This window comes from Anas acuta, chromosome 4 (genome assembly GCF_963932015.1).
Source record: "Anas acuta chromosome 4, bAnaAcu1.1, whole genome shotgun sequence".
NCBI lineage: Eukaryota > Metazoa > Chordata > Aves > Anseriformes > Anatidae > Anas > Anas acuta.
In genome coordinates this window covers 47,171,726-47,187,810 of record NC_088982.1, presented here as the reverse complement: position 1 = coordinate 47,187,810, position 16,085 = coordinate 47,171,726, and the positions used below count along the sequence as shown (strand labels likewise).

The 16,085-nt window shown below is 37.1% G+C and overlaps 1 protein-coding gene across 13 annotated transcripts in view; it reads right to left on the bottom strand.

Moving 5' to 3' along the window:
• Positions 1-16,085, bottom strand: part of RAPGEF2 (Rap guanine nucleotide exchange factor 2) — a 181,172-nt gene that overhangs the window by 38,950 nt on the left and 126,137 nt on the right. For 12 of the 13 annotated variants that reach the window (XM_068681101.1, XM_068681094.1, XM_068681087.1 and 9 more), the window contains one exon: positions 6,580-6,711. The exons of the other annotated variant lie outside the window; for it this stretch is intronic. In XM_068681101.1, coding sequence (XP_068537202.1) covers positions 6,580-6,711 — 132 coding nt within the window. The remainder of the gene's footprint in view (positions 1-6,579; positions 6,712-16,085) is intronic. 13 annotated transcript variants of the gene reach the window in all.

Sequence of the window (16,085 nt, the reverse complement as noted above, 5' to 3'; positions counted from 1 at the left end):
TTAGTGATGATGAGTCAGTAGACACATGGCTTATGACACTGTTCTGTCAGAATCATAAGTCTCCAACTGTGACAATTCCAGTGACTGTGTGACTAATTCATCAGTCCCTTCTGCAAACCTTCCTGTTATTAACAACTGCCCCTCCTACCTGCCCAGCAGAAGCCTTCTCAAAAGCTTGTTGGTAAGCTAAATGCACAATTAAACTTTGTCACACAGTGCCAACATAGAAGAAATACTTTGGAACCCAAGAAAATTCCACATACTGTGCAAAAAAAAAAAAAAAAAACCAACAAACATACTGTTTGGTTTAAAAAAAATATTTGACTGTCTACTTTTAGTTTATTGCTTTAAGACAGAAACCCTCTTAAAAAAAATGACACAATTTTAAAAATAATTCCCATATAAGCTAAATGCAATTTTGTGTTGTGTTTAGAAAACACCTTAAATATTGCAGCTAAAAGCTACCAGTATTTCCTGAGGGACAATCACTGTTTACAGAGCTAGTTAGATCTTTTTGGCAACCAATGTCATTGATAGGAACAGTAATAGCTGCTTACTAGTTACAAAAAAAAAAAAAAAAAAAAACTGCAACACAAACTCAGAATTGAATGCAGTAATCCACAGAGCAGTAGTTACATTTATTAACTTTGGTCACCTTATCTTATAAGAAAAAAAATGTATTTCAAGCAACATGCAGTTATTACGCGAAAGTTAGCAAAAGAAGACTATGAAACCTTTCCATGTAGGCAATACACATTTTTAGTAAGAAAGAATAAAGCAACTCATCTCACAAGGACATCTTCTCAGCTTATGCATGCAAAAAGTTTTGCACAAGTTTTGCTACATTCCGAAAAATAATTGGATATGCCTTCACATTAGAAATGCACGATCTACAGAAACACTGTAAATGGCTTAGTTATTTATGCTTAATAGCATTAAATATGAGATGAAGTGTTCAGGGTCCTAGTGCTGACACATTAAACTTCATTCCAAGCTAGGTCCACCTCTGTACTCTGCCATGGGTTACAAAAATCAAGCACATCTGCACAGGAACCCTCATGGGAACAATAGCCATGCGTTTGTGTAAGACTACGAAAAAATCCTGATTAGCTCCTTTGAAGATAGGGGCATCTTTGTAAGCCTCAGCAGAAGAAAACCCAAAACACAGGATGAAAACCCTACAGGATTTGTCCATGGTCAATTACGAGGCTTAAAAATTTCCAAAGAATGTTTATCAAGGATACACCTCAGAAATTAGTGCTTTCAGAAGTACATGCTGTGTTTGTTTCTTGGGTAATACTAGGTTTACTAACATGTAATCTTTTTGGATTTATATATGAAAAAGGCTAGTTGCAGCTTAAACTACAAGACACCGTCTCCCCAAAATCTGAATACCAGTTGTGATGAAAATTTTCCTTCACAGTTCAAAAGATGCCATGAGAAATTTGCTGAAGCTTCAAATGAATCGCGTGACAGTGACAGCCTAGGATTTTATTTGTCACATCACCAACAAGAAAGTCAGGAGACTGACGTTTTCATTGAAGTGAAGAGTTAGTTGACATTCACAACCTAAGGAGACCTCCCCATTTTTAAGTAGTGTCTATAAGACTAATACTGAAGCAATATAAAAATGGTTGCTCCAATTGCTAGTCGCCTTCAAGACCAAAATTACTTCCCAATTTGAGGGGTAGGAGCTAATTAAGTAAATACAATGAAACAAGTACAAAAAGATGGAAAATAAGGGAGCGCTGAGTACGTTTTCCTCAGTTAGCCATTAGCTCTGACCGATTCTTGAGGGGGAAAAAAATCACAGTAATAGACCACATCCTATCATTAGTAACCAGGGAGCAAAGACCAGAGTTGCAGAGCACAGGGAGGCCACATCTCAGCCACCTCCTCTCCAGATGAGAGGACCCAAGTGCCCCACAGGACATGCCCTCTAGCCCTTTCATCTGCTTTGTTGCATGGACACTTTCAAGGACCTTAACACTCTTTTCATATAGTGGAGCCCAGAATGACACACAGAATTCAAGGGGAGTCTGTACCCATGCTAAATACAGTGGGAGAACTGCCTCTTCTGACCACCTGGCTATGCTGTTTAACACACTCCCAAAGTGGGAAGATCTGGTCATTAGTATTTTCTTTTCTACACTGGTTTGGGGTGAAAGCTCCCAAATGATCCTGACAACACAGAAGAGAGGGAAGAAATAGGGGGAAAAAAGAAAAGAGAGAGAGACATAGAATTAACCACATTAAAATACTAGGAAATCAGTAGTTAAACAGAATTTTTAAAATACTTTTCCAACACCTTAGGAAACATTTTGAGGAAGAAATACATCCATTCTGAAGACTAAATGTCTTTCTGTGACTAACACCACCACCTAAAAAACAAAGAATCTCCAAGCATGCAAGAGAAATAACTGGAAAAAAAATTAACGACAACTTTTGTGCTAATCAGAAATAGGTTCATCTATGTTTGATGCAACTCTTCAACCTAGTAGATAAAACTGACAAGCCCATCTCAAAAAAAATCCACCTTTTTAAGGTTATCATCACTGTGGTTGAAGGCCAAAAAATAAACTGAAAAGGGGAAGTTAAGAATATTTATCAGCAAAAATCTTCTGTTTTTATTTCTTAAGCTGATATTGATAGAAAGCACCAAGAATGCTGGCACTGCGCCTTCAGTGAAGTCATTCGCAGAAATCCCACTAGTTTAAAAGATTTTCTCCTGTCACTATATAGGCACAGTGGACCCAGCTTTTCCACAGAGAGAAATCACAGCTCAGGTTTTGTTTTACAGTAGCTTTCTACTCACTGGGTAAAAGGTTACAATATCAATAAATTGCTACCAAATTGAAGCCACATAACTAATTATAATATGTATCTGTTTCTCATGTATTTATGATAATATATATTACATTCAATTACAACTATTGCAGACACAAATCTCACACAAATTTAAGTTTGTCAGATTTTTTTAAACTGTACTGCAAATAGCGTGAATGCCCAAGAAATCTCCAGAAGATGGACCTTTCTTTGAAGAGTTCTGCTATCAGACCCGTGAGAAAACAAAAGCTGACATCTTGAAAATTTCCCAGTGCTACCCGCATCCTGGGAGGGTCACTGAAAGGATGTTACCCACTTCCTTTACTGCTGGAAGCGTCTGGGGCAGACACGGGCGAGCACGTAGGGCTGCCAGGAAGCCACCAGTCTAAGGACAGGATAAGGCAAAGAAAGGCTGGCAAAGGAAGGAGCTCAGGCAACACAATGCTTTCCCAAGAGAGGGAGGAGGAATAACACGCATTCACAGGCTTAAATCTCCCCACTCTCAAACCGGGCTCATCAGCTGGCAATAAACATGTCAGGGATAGGAAGCGTTCAGGAGCGTATAGGAAGAGGTATATAACGAAGCATGAGAAGCAGCAGTGAACGACTTGCTGTGCCAAGTCAACACAAGGCAGGAGCAAAGTATTGTTCTTGGCAGATACCAGCCCTCATGCAAGCAAACACTCAGCATCCCCTTCCTCTCCAGCCCCGTTACACAGTTAGCCAACGGTGAACTTATTCCCTAAAATAAAAGTTCTAACATTAACAACCTTACTGATGGGCACCTGACATTTATTTTTAGACTCGGGTGGATAACGACAAAGCATTATTTATTTTATTGTGGTAAATAATTCTTAGCCTAAAAGAAGTTCTTTCATGTACAACGTTTGACAAATTTAGTTACAGCATTAATATTTAAAAGGAAATATTCTCAGCTCAATGCTGAAAGCATCTGAAAATTCAGCTTCATGATTTATTCAAAAAATCTGAAAAGGCCATGAACATATTTTTCCTGCAAACAGCTGCTCTTACGGCTACAGGACTAAAACTTACTAGGATGCATAACATGACATATCGTTAACTCTGACATTGACAGCAAAGATCCATTTAATAGTAACTTAAGAAACCTTTTGATTGATTAAAAAAAAAAAGTTAAGTTGGCAATCTTTCTGAATCATTCCTTTCCACTTAGACATAACGAAGAGAAGTCCATTCTACTGAGTGGAAAGATGCCTTTAAATATGGAACAGAATTAGAACAACGATGATACTGAGCTTTGCCTAAGATCTATTAAAATTTAAGCAAAAAAATAACATAGATGACTCGTTATGGTTTATCATTTTTGAATAAACACTTGGGGAAGAATTAAAAGGTAAATAATTGTGAAAAGACTGATCCAATCTTTTTCAAAAAGTATTTCTGACTACTTAATCCCAGACTTGATCCTAGAATACTCAGATTACCACTGTTTCATCTTGTCACTTTTTTCTTCTTGCAGTACAGCCTAACTTAACATTCCTACATTATATTGCTTTACAACTGAAACTGAAGTAAAAAATTAATGGTTTGTGACAATATGAGAAATTATTAATAACGACAGCACTTGGTACTACAAAATTAATTTAGAATTAGAGAGTTTATGATTCCCAACTTTATAAATTCCTACAACTGAATTCATCAGTTCAGGTGTGCTTTTGTTTTTTAAATAAAATCTTCAAGTATGGTCTAAAACAAAGCATTCTGCAATAAATGCTTGCAATACTTGATGTCTCGAGGGATACAGGTTATTTTAGTAATTACTCTGACACTGTGCAATTACACAGATCTTAATACACCTGTGCCAAGAATTCTTTAAATGAGCAATTAACTGCAGATTAATTGAAGAAAGCAAAGTATTTTTCTAAAGCATGTGACATAGTATCCTCAATTTTTTTAATTAGACAAAAATTAAATTTTAAATATTAAAGTAAATATATTAAAGTAAATATTCCCCATGTAAATACTTCATAAAAATCACTAACTCTCTCTAAACACCAACCATACTGTTGATTTCATTACTGAAAAAAAAAAAACAAAAACAAACAAAAAAACCCACCTTACTACAGGAGATATACACCAGATTGGTGACTCTACAAGTATTTCTCTGAAGCTTCCCTATAGTATTTTTAATTTCCCAGGAACTCAGTGATCCTTCTTACAGTTATAAGGGTTTTCTACCAAAACTTTTTGTAAAAGTTTCAGCAACTTATCTAGAGATGAACTGCATGACTATAACCATCTAAATGCCACCTACAAGTGTCTCTCTAGAGGTACTTGGTATTTTTATGCTTAAGCATAAAATCTTTAGAATAAAAGGTATGAAAATCTATAGAAGACAAAGAACAAAGCTGATTTTACTTCTTCTTCACCCTCACAGTATAAACATAAATCCCATCTCAAAGTAATCTTCTCTTCAGAAGAAATTTTGACAAATATACTTGACTGACATATGTTCTGCCTAAAATGTTCAGTTACTTTGACATATTTTTTGCAAAAATAAGACTTTGCATTATTGCAATTATTATCTAAACTGAATGGAGATTTTTATTTTAAGCCTACCTCTGAGAAAAAGAATGTTATTCTGAAAAAGTGAATCAAATTTAATTTAAACAAATTGCTATGGTTTCCTACCAGAGGACATTGCAAGAACTGAAAATACCAAAAGGAAGATCTAGACTTCCTCATATCATTATTTTTATATATTCTTAAAATATATTTAAAACAAGTACATACACCTCAAACGTTTTAGGCATCCCTGAGATATGTTTCACAGCAAGTTCTGCTCCAAATGAATAGCCCAGAACTTTGCAACAAGAAGCCCCCTCAGCTGTGTGATAGCTTCAGAAATCTCACCAGTTCAAGCTCCCCTATGTTTCCCAGGTAGTCAGGAGAAAAAGCGCTACCAAGAGGCTAGTACCAGCTCTCTACAGTGTGGAGAAATCAGAATATACCCCTTAAGTCAGGCCAGCACAGGCTGCTCACTGAGTATTTTTTCTCCCAGACAGATTTGTGCCAGATTTGGAAGCCAATACATCTCAGAACTACAAAATACAGAACCAAGACAAAACAAACAAACAAACAAAAAAAAAAAAAAAAAAACACCACTCATTTGACAAAGTTCTAAATCTATACTTTATACTTTTGAAAATCTGATCTCACTTTTTATCAGAATGCCCAGCTCAACAGATCTCAAAGTCCTCTCAAAATAGCAGTAAACATCACAGCTGTTTCTCTGCAAATGGCAAAGCACTCAGAAAGGTGAGGTGAGATGCTGGAGTCAGGGAACAAAGTCCCTTTGCCTCTTAAGTTCAGCCAGAAAGCTCTACTGAAGAGTCACACTGGCTTTCCATGCTGAAATTCAGGACATTTTCTCTCCAAAAAGCCACAAAATACAAACAAAATACATGAAGTAGAAACCTGAAACATTGCAAAAACACTACACCTCTGCACTGCTGACTTGGATGTGACAGACTAAGGAAACATATGTCATGTTACTGCACTGCAGATTACCTGCTGAGTTTTCAAACATCAGATCTAGTAAGAAGCAGATGCAACCCTGAAATTATTCTGATTCAAGCGAAAATTAGTTTTTTTAAAATCTATCGATCACTTCTTCAGACAAGAAGTGACAATACACGGCAACACGGGCATTGAGCTATTAACATCAGAACTGTTTGAAACGGCACCTCCCATCAGTATCCCTTCCAGTCTTACCTGGTAGATATCAGAAAGGCTGCTGCTTCCTGAATCACTAGTGATGCTACATCCTGAGTGACTAGATGAAACGTGGGTCACCTGTGGGTGGAGACTGTCAGTAAGGTGCAGCTTTGTGAAATCTGCAGGAAGCTATAGGTGGAGCAGAAAAAGCATCATTACAATTTGAGGTAGATACACAGCAAAATGAACTTAAATCATGTATGTCACACTTTATTCTCTGCCAGCACCAACTACATCAAGAAAACCATTGGGGTTTGAGAATGCAGCATCAAAGTTTGAGTTTTCCAATTTTTTAGAGTGGTGCAGAAGTCAGCAATATACCACCAAGTGTTGCAAATATAAGAAGAGATTAAAAAAAAACAACTGAGAACAAACACCAATGAAGCGATAACCCTTATGGCAAATTCTTTAGTATCTTACTACACAGTTTGGGTAGAATTGAACTTCATATGAATATTGTGCTGCCTTCAATATCAATGGTTTCCTGTGGAGTAGGATTAACAGTGAGTAAAGTCACATAGTTACAGCAAACGCTGCTCTGGGTTTGGCTAACTCTTTTGCTTCTGAAGTCGACAGGGTACTTTACAGACAAGTAAAACCCAAGGCACTGAACTATCCGTTATACTTTGAGCTAAATAACATGATGGCAAATAGGAAATGTGGGAAAACCGACACAACAGCAATGAACTGCAATCCTGAAATGAGTTTGCTCACGTGCTTCGCTGAGGAATGAAACAAGACACGACATTCGATCTTTTAACAATCATCCACCAAACATTTGTGACATATATTTTACTATTGCTTTATGCACTCAGGTCCCATGAAAATCTGTAAGAACTGTCAACGTTGCCAGGCTGTAGAAAGGGAACTTTGATAAAGGAAAATATTTGCTGTCTGAAGCAATATTTAATTGCTATTTCAGGAGCAAAATACTCCTCTCCCCAAAAAGCTTGCATCCCACCACTATCTATCATATATAAAAGGATGTTTAAGTATTGATTTTGGTATGCAATAAATACTTCAATATTTGAAAAATTTTGTTCATTAATTTCTTTTTACTTCCACTCAGACAAGGCAGATACAAACACACCTCAATTGAGAGTAAGAAGAATGCCATGTACAGGGTGTCCACCCACGTCAGTTTTTAATGCTACCTTAGTGCTACTACAATTTGCCCCGATGGAAATGAAAATATGAAAATGAAAATGAAAATTCAGTGTTAAGACAGAATAGGTAAATCAGGATAAATGGTTAGACAAAAAGCCTGCTGAAGTCACAAATGCAACTGTGCTTGAGAAAACAACCAGCTCTACAGAGATGTACTGAATGATTTTGCTGCTGCTTGCCTGGCTTAAAGCTGCATATGGTACATGCCCTGGAAGAACCCTGACTTCAGCATTTGTGGTGAAAGTACAGCCAACTGGAAATCTCAGTCGTATTTAGGCTGACTGGCATTTCCTATTCCAATACACCTAGAAAGGGTTTCTTCCTTACTGCAGTATGACTACAGAATTGACAGCAAAAATGGCTACGCTTTGAAAAATTCTTACTATTTTACGTGCAAGAGAAACTAAAACCAAGAACCATTAAAAACCCTAAAAAGCTTCAGCTAGCCCAGAGCTAGATTTGATCTTCATATACCAATCAACAATGAAAGGGCAATTAACAAAAGCAATACTCTAATACTCTAAAATACTCTAATACTCTATATAAAGCCATTGATACTGCCTCCAGAAAAAAATCTAATTATGTTCACCAGTGTTGTTGACATATCAAAAGGAGAAAACATAAGATGAAAAAAAGCATTAGTTATAATACCTGTTGACCCTGCTAGTTCCCTTTGCAATCTTTGAGTTTCAATCAGCACAAAACAGCAGAGTATTTAGTGTAATCACCAGGATATCAGTATTTTTTTTTTATTAGGATTCAAACCATTCTACAAATAAGTATATGTCCCATAGGCAGAATGCATAGGAAGTAAATCATCACGGCTTTTGTAACATGTTGATGAAAACTCCATTTACTTCTGAAAATATAGTCTCCTAGAATTAAAGTAGTCCAGGGTTATTTCCGAGTAGAAATCTTATATATTATTTTAACATGCAGACACAAGTCACCTATGATTTGCACGCCTAATGATAACTCACAGAGCAGGTGCTGCCTAATATTCTGAAAGCTGTGTATTTTATCAAGTGGTAGCTGTTTCAGTCACAAATAAACATCACCTCCAAAGGGAGGTAACGTCTACAGTCTTGAGCCCAGCCAAACACGTTCATTTTTCACAGTGCATTTCAAGTATCTCCAAGCCACTAACAATTGCATTTATTGTTAATCAATGCAATAACAATCCTTTAGAGCCTTACATCAAAGCAAACCCAGTTAGTATATTCAAAAAAAAAAAAAAAAAAGAAATCAAGCTACGTTTAATACGTTTAATATAATGGTGGCACTTAGAGTTTTAAATGAACAGCAAGGATTTATATTTTGCTCCTACACAGGCGATTAGAAGAGGAGTTTCCACCACAAGTGATAATACACAAGGCAAATAAAAGCAAGCCTTCTGATATTTTTTTGGCTGTAGACAATCAGCTGAATGTCTGGTGACTACCAGTTTCAGAATAGCTCCTAAAGTCAAAGCCATGCTGCATGTGATGGGCTTGCCAAGTGGTGACAGCAGCAGATCAGAAGCAGGCATTTTACTTAGGGCAACCCAGCCAGTCACTTTGATCTTAATCAAATGGGACTATTCACAAGCAGGAAGCACATGCTCACATCTTTGCAGAATACTACGTCTCTGTGCTATATGCCTGAAAGCGACATCCAACTCAACTGCCCTATCCTCAAATAAGTGAAGGTGAGAAGCTGTGAGACAAGAAATAAAACACAGTCAAAAGTTGAAACGTCTAAATGGTGAGCTCGAGGAGCGCGTGAGAAATGCATGCATTTCTGTCTTGGCCGCATCCTGCTATTCAAAATATTTAATGCACATCATGGGAAAGAAGCAAAACACTGATGATAATGACAAATGCAGGCATCTAAATTTTCAACACAAGAGGCCACCCGTTTCCCTTGTGGAGGGCAATAATGTCAGGTAAACAGCTTCCAGTAAGTCGTTCAAGAATAAAATGCAGCTTTCAACAGCCTGAGCAGTACCAGCAACCTGCACAAGGCTGTCTGGCTCAGACCAGGGTATTTGCACCCCATTTCTTATGTGCAGTGCAAAAAAGCACTGTTAGAAAATAACATCATGAAGCTCTGCTGTACATCCAGTGAAGAACTGGCTAGGAACATCAATCTGTGCTTTTGGAAGATTTGGAAGACACAACATTTAACTGCACTACTATAGATCTATTTTCTGTGCTACCGAACATCACTTTATTGTGAAATTTGAGCACTCAGTGCTTGCATTCAACTCTCGTTCCATTCAACAGTTTAAGACTGCCTTCAGCATTTAGTATCCCAGAAGAATAAAGGTTTTCTTGTAATGTTTTCAAGCACATAAAGGCTAGATAAAACATGTGCCTTATCCTCTGGATCACACAGTAATATCAGAAAATTTAAGGGCATACCGCTTCCCTTGGAGCATCAGCTGGGACAGACTGCAGACACCACTGATGACATCAGAACCAAAGAGCCAACTTTTTCTTCTGCATTATTATGATCTGACAGCTAGGTTTACGGAGTCCTTCATAGTAATAAAAGAAAATGCAACTTGTATGTTTTACGTAAAGAGCACTGTGATACCACAAAAGACTGAACTACAGCTTTGCCAAAGTCAGCAATATAGAGCATTTTTTAACTTTATTATTGAACACTCAGTCACAGCATCGGAATGACCCAGCAGATGGAGTAAAAACATGGCAGGGTAATTTAGAAAAATAAACACATGATTCATTCTTCAATAAATGTAACTACAAAGTGTATTACATGGACACTATATTAAATAACTGAGAGTCATTAAAAGGACCAGATAACTGCCCTGATAACCTATTTCAAGGACAAACTGGGTAAATGAAAAACATTAAGGCTATATACGCCAAGACCTAAAAAGGTATAAGATAACAGGGGAAATAAATTTTCAGAACAGAGCATGAATCAATAAAATAGTTAACACCAAAGATCTAATCTTAATTTGGCAGAGGTCAAAACAGTATTTTGTGTGTGTACTTGTAGCTCTTGATAAACGTTCACGTATACATGTACATGTTTAAACAGTTTATACACACGTAGAGGAATCTGGAGGAAAAACTGTGCATCTGGGAATTCCAAGCATTTACTTCTTGAAAGTCATGAAATAAATATAAACTTGAACCACTACATGAAACTTTCTTAAGCGCACAGAAGTACCTCCACTTCGAAAATACCTTACACCATATCATATCTTCCTATATTAAAAGCAGCATTTTATTACTTCCACCCTCAAAGTGAGTCACCATTTTATGCATGCAAAGCTAACAATTATTTTGCTCTGAATATGTTCCTCCTATTTTAAGTACATCATGATTTTCTCCTACTCTCCAGCATGCCTTTCTGTATGACAGGAGGCAGTGACTACGTGCCACCGTGGGGACTGTGCTGGGCTCGTCCTCTTCCTCAGAGGATCACTTGAGCTCCTTTGCATTCTGTCCAGCCTCTACTCAGGACGTCATTAGGTTTGCTCTACTAAACCAGTACATTAGAAAATGAGTATATCTTCAGAATATTTACTAGGGAATATATCAAAGTCTTTAAGGTGTATATTAAGGGATATTTATTTAACTTTTTTTTTTTTTTTTTTTTAGTGTGGTTACATGTGGAAAAAGTATACATGCAATAATGGGAAAGAAACATGAACGTATATATTTGAAGTACAAGAGGAACTCTGGTTAGAGAGTTCTACTACACCGCTCATTTTAGACCAAACCCATCAGTAAGCATTTTATAAGCAAGGTCTTCCACTGAAGGCCATTCAGCACTTTATGAAAGATTTACAAAGCCTGCACAGTGGCTGGCTGAAGAACATCCACAGAAATACGAAATTTGAGAGCAATGGCGTAACATTGTTTTAAGCAATTCCCAATGAACAGATCTATAGGCAATAATGTGCCACTGCATGGTGGACATAGGACTACACAAAATACCACCTTTTTGACATGCTTCCAATTTCTGAAATTGAAGAAACACGAACACTGATTCTTCAGCCTCTAAATATATGCCTCTCAGCACTTACTTGTAGAACCTGCTTTCTAATAATGTACTAAAAAACACTGTAATACTATGAAAGATGTTCTGTTTCTTGTAACCTCGTACTATTACTAGAAACATCTTGTACTTGCTTATTAATGAAAGAATATAATAAATTTCATATTATGAAAATACAAGAAATACTATGCCTTAAATCTTCCCCATTTTTCCTTATTCAAGATTAAAATTTTGAAGTTATCTTGTACTAGAATAGCCTAGATTTCAAACCCTGCATACTTCCGTATCCCATCAAGTCATTAACATCTCATTTCACTACTTTATGTAACTGTTTATTTTTCTATTAAACATCTGTAAATTTGTTTATGGTTTTTAATGATATACTCAGATTTACAATATTTAATGACTAAAGGAAGAAATATTACTACTAATGGCGGGCATTCATCAGTGCACTATTTATGTGCTATTTCAACATAATTCACTTCCTAACCAAGAGAGACATCAAGGAAAAGATTTTTATGGTTCAGTGATTTAAAACACAGCAGTCAATTTAAGTAATTACAGAATAATAAAGTAACTTCTATTGATTCTGCCTAAAGACATGATGCAGGCTGACATGTCCAGCACAGAGTTAAATTTAAAAGAAAAGTTTAAGCTATGCACAGCTGAAATTAGGATGCGATTCCCATGGAAGCAGGATTCCCTTTATGTAGAGGTGGGATGGAAAACATTAAGAAGTATTGATGTTTTCTTTGCAAACTTCAGCAAGAGAAGAGTTAAGTGCTAAAAACAGATGAAAAAAACCTTCCGCCTTAAATTATGCATTCTGTACATAATTACTTTATGCAAAAGTATCTCACGTATTTTAAATCTACTTATTTTCCTCAATCAAATAGACACCTTCGTGTGAAACAGTGACTCAAAGCTCACAAAGACCTACTCTTAAAAACATTTTTCATCTTGATTACAACACAAGACAATCCCCGTTCTGGAAATACTGCATTCGTGCAATCTGTTGAGCAGATTGTTTATATACAAAGCCCACAGTAGAATCTCTCTAACAACAACAACAAAAAGCAAAGCAGCGTAACGAGGATTTTTCAGGCAAGCTCCTCATATTTCTCCTGCACTCATAATTCATTACAAGTACTCCCCCATAAAATTATTTGGAGGCTTAAACCAATGCAATGTGACACACTGGTCTTGGGAAGAGAGAGCAAGCGAGACATAGCGTGTGGGGGAACTTCATTTTGTTCCCCTTACAAAACACACAATGCCTGCCACTTCATGTACATCTCATAGCTCTCGGCAGCTAATCCTACGAGCATTTAATGCATTGAACATAATTATCCTCTGCTTGAAGGACTATTGACTTCTGCACAGGGACAGAGGTGGTGAAATGTAAATGGGTATTTGGGGAATGGAGAAAAACTGTCAGAAAAAACACTTTTCAAAGGAAAAGTATGAAATGCATCACTGACACACACCCATTCTTCTGTAACTTAACCTCATCTGTTGTAGAACCAGCTCTGTTGCTCTGTTAGTATTTGCTTTTTTTTTTTTTTGGACAGCATTTGTGCAACAGATCCACTATAGTGTTTTATATTCAAGCTTCTTTTTCAGGAAACTTGGCATAAGCATTGTTCCTTCAGCAAACACAAATGTATTGGCAACAACTCAATATTAAAAAAAAAAATAATAATGTATCATCGATTATTTAAAGTGAGAGTGAACCAAGAATACAAAAGAAAAATGCAGAATGATTTGAACTAAAATATAGTAAGCTTGAGGACATCATTTTCAAAAGCTTTTCTCAGGTTCTTGAGATTTGGAGCACAAAGCATCATTATGTATTTATAACGAACAGCAGCAGTTCTGCAAGATCAAAATTATTTTTTTTTTATTTAGATCTTTATTCAGGACTTTATTCACAAGTCTATCTCATTCAGAAAATACTTGGTAAAAATGTAACTTCTTCAACTGGCAACAAAGGCTAATTGTGTACTTTTAAAATACCGACTCTGATGGTTGAAGTGGTCCTGCTGTGCAAGGATTCAATATCAAATGACTGTTTCCCAGCTGTTTTGACTGTGGATATACATTTAAGTACAGACAACTCTTTGAGCATGGAGAAACGTGTCCTGCAAAACGTTTCAGTTATGCTGCCTCACCTAGAGTTAAGAGCAAAGCTGATTTTGCCAAGAGCACCACTGCTCAAGCACTGTGTGCGATTTTTAAATCCCCTTCATCGAGAAGATCTGCTGTTCTGTCTGCATCTTCAGCTTAATTCCTGCAAGATTTTTGCTCTACTGAAGTTGTCACCCAAACAGTGCAGCTGAAGGGAAGCCTTGCAGAACAGAGTAGGTAGGATTTTACCAGGCTTCCTCCCATATTTTTCATTAACAGCACTGGGTATTTTATATTGGCCAGTTTGTGCTGTTTCATAAAGCTTTAAAGATTTACATCAGGTCCTATTTTTTTGTCACCTTGAACATGCTCATGCTCAAATAGTAAAATGCAGAAATTCTACTCTAGTCTTATGTCTAGAGACATAGCACACATCTCATGGTGAGAGAACCCAACTCACTGTCTCACCAAGCACTACTATTCCCAGAGTCTGTGCTGTGCAAAAATACTGAATAAAACTAGGAAGGGAATTCCTACCATGGAAATAATGAAAACTGACAGCCAAGAGGCCCTTGAGCTGCAATTATAGACCACTCTGAGGCACCTCAGTTTTCTTCTGAATTATCTGAGTGGCAGAGAGGAAAACAACCCCAAAAAGTCACAAAACAGTGTTCTATTTCTCTCCTTTGGCACAGTGAAGAAATACACTGTTCTGACAGAAACCACACTGCTCTGCAGGTAAAACTGAGGGGGAACCATACACCCATGACCATCAGGCAAAATGCTCCAAATATTTCTCAGAACCCAAGCAGCCTAGCCAGGGGTTTAGCAGGAACACGTACACAGGCTGTACAGCAGTACATATGCTATTCTCTGGAACTCATACAAAGGTTTCTGCTTCGCTGTGAACTCAGCTCAGCTACTGAATTGCAGCAAAAACTCCCTGTTAAATAGCAATAGACGTAGAGGACAAAATTAATAAACCCTAGCTTTGCAGAGATTTCCCTCCTGGGAATAATTGATTTCCATACTAATGTAATGCATGTTCCAGTTGATGATACTTCTAAATACTTGCTCTTGTGGCTGTTTTGATTTTTAATATATTAACTTCTGCTGCTAAAGTGGAAACAACATGGTCCACTTTCAGGAGTTTTGGAAATCTGTAATGGCAAATTCTGAACTCTTTGGCCTGTTACAAGTAATTATGGGAGAGGAAGGAATAGCAAACACGGTTACAAACTTTGCTTCCACAGGAAATCAGAAAAAGATTTATGTCTAAGGATGCAAAAGCATAAAAAGTTCAAGAACATTTTACGTGTACACATATGTTTACAGGAAACGTTAATTCAAACATTTTCAAAGAAGATGTTTTAAATCCTGCAGAACATTTTAAATAAATGATAGGACGCTCAAGTACACCTTGTGTACAGACTCATTTCAGGTTTCCTATGCAGCATTCTAAAAAGCACAAGGGGGATACAAAATTACACCAGCAGAGGTAAATAATGATGGCACCTGCTGCTGGATTTTATTTCCAGCTTTAAAGCACCACTCAGGATTGTAAAACACTACAGACAAGCAAAGAGTCTAGCTCAAAGCTGAGAACATCTATCCTGGGTGCTTTTAAAATGGTTAAAGCAAAGACCTAGGATATGTGTGCAGTGTCAAATGCTGAAGACTCCATCAGCAGGACTTTCTTACACCACATGTTGCTTTTCTGTTTCATACCCAATCACAGAGAAAACTTACAGATTAAGACCAAACAGTAAATCTTTCCAAGTAGGGGAAAAAAGGACACGTCCCTGAGAGCAAGATAATGCCTACCTGGAGCATGAGCGTACTAGCATAAGAAGATGTTAGACTTTGAGAACAAAACAATATATGAATTTATTTGTCAGAAATTACTGTTAAAATAGTTCCAGTAGGTAGCTGCCCAGAGGGTGACTGAGCTGCCAAGGTGATGCAGCAGAAAAAGAACCTGATGAGATGAGTGCATGTAGCACCCAGAAATACAGGAGTTTGGGGCTCTTACCCAGGCCCCCCAAGAGACCTTAGCTGGAATACTGCACACATCCCCAGCTACACGTTTCCAACTTGAAGTCATATACTTGAAGAGATTCAGAGAACTATCAGAATTATCAAAAGAGGAAAAAGTAGTATTTGAGAAAGCGTAAGAGGAGTTTTTAGCATGCAGT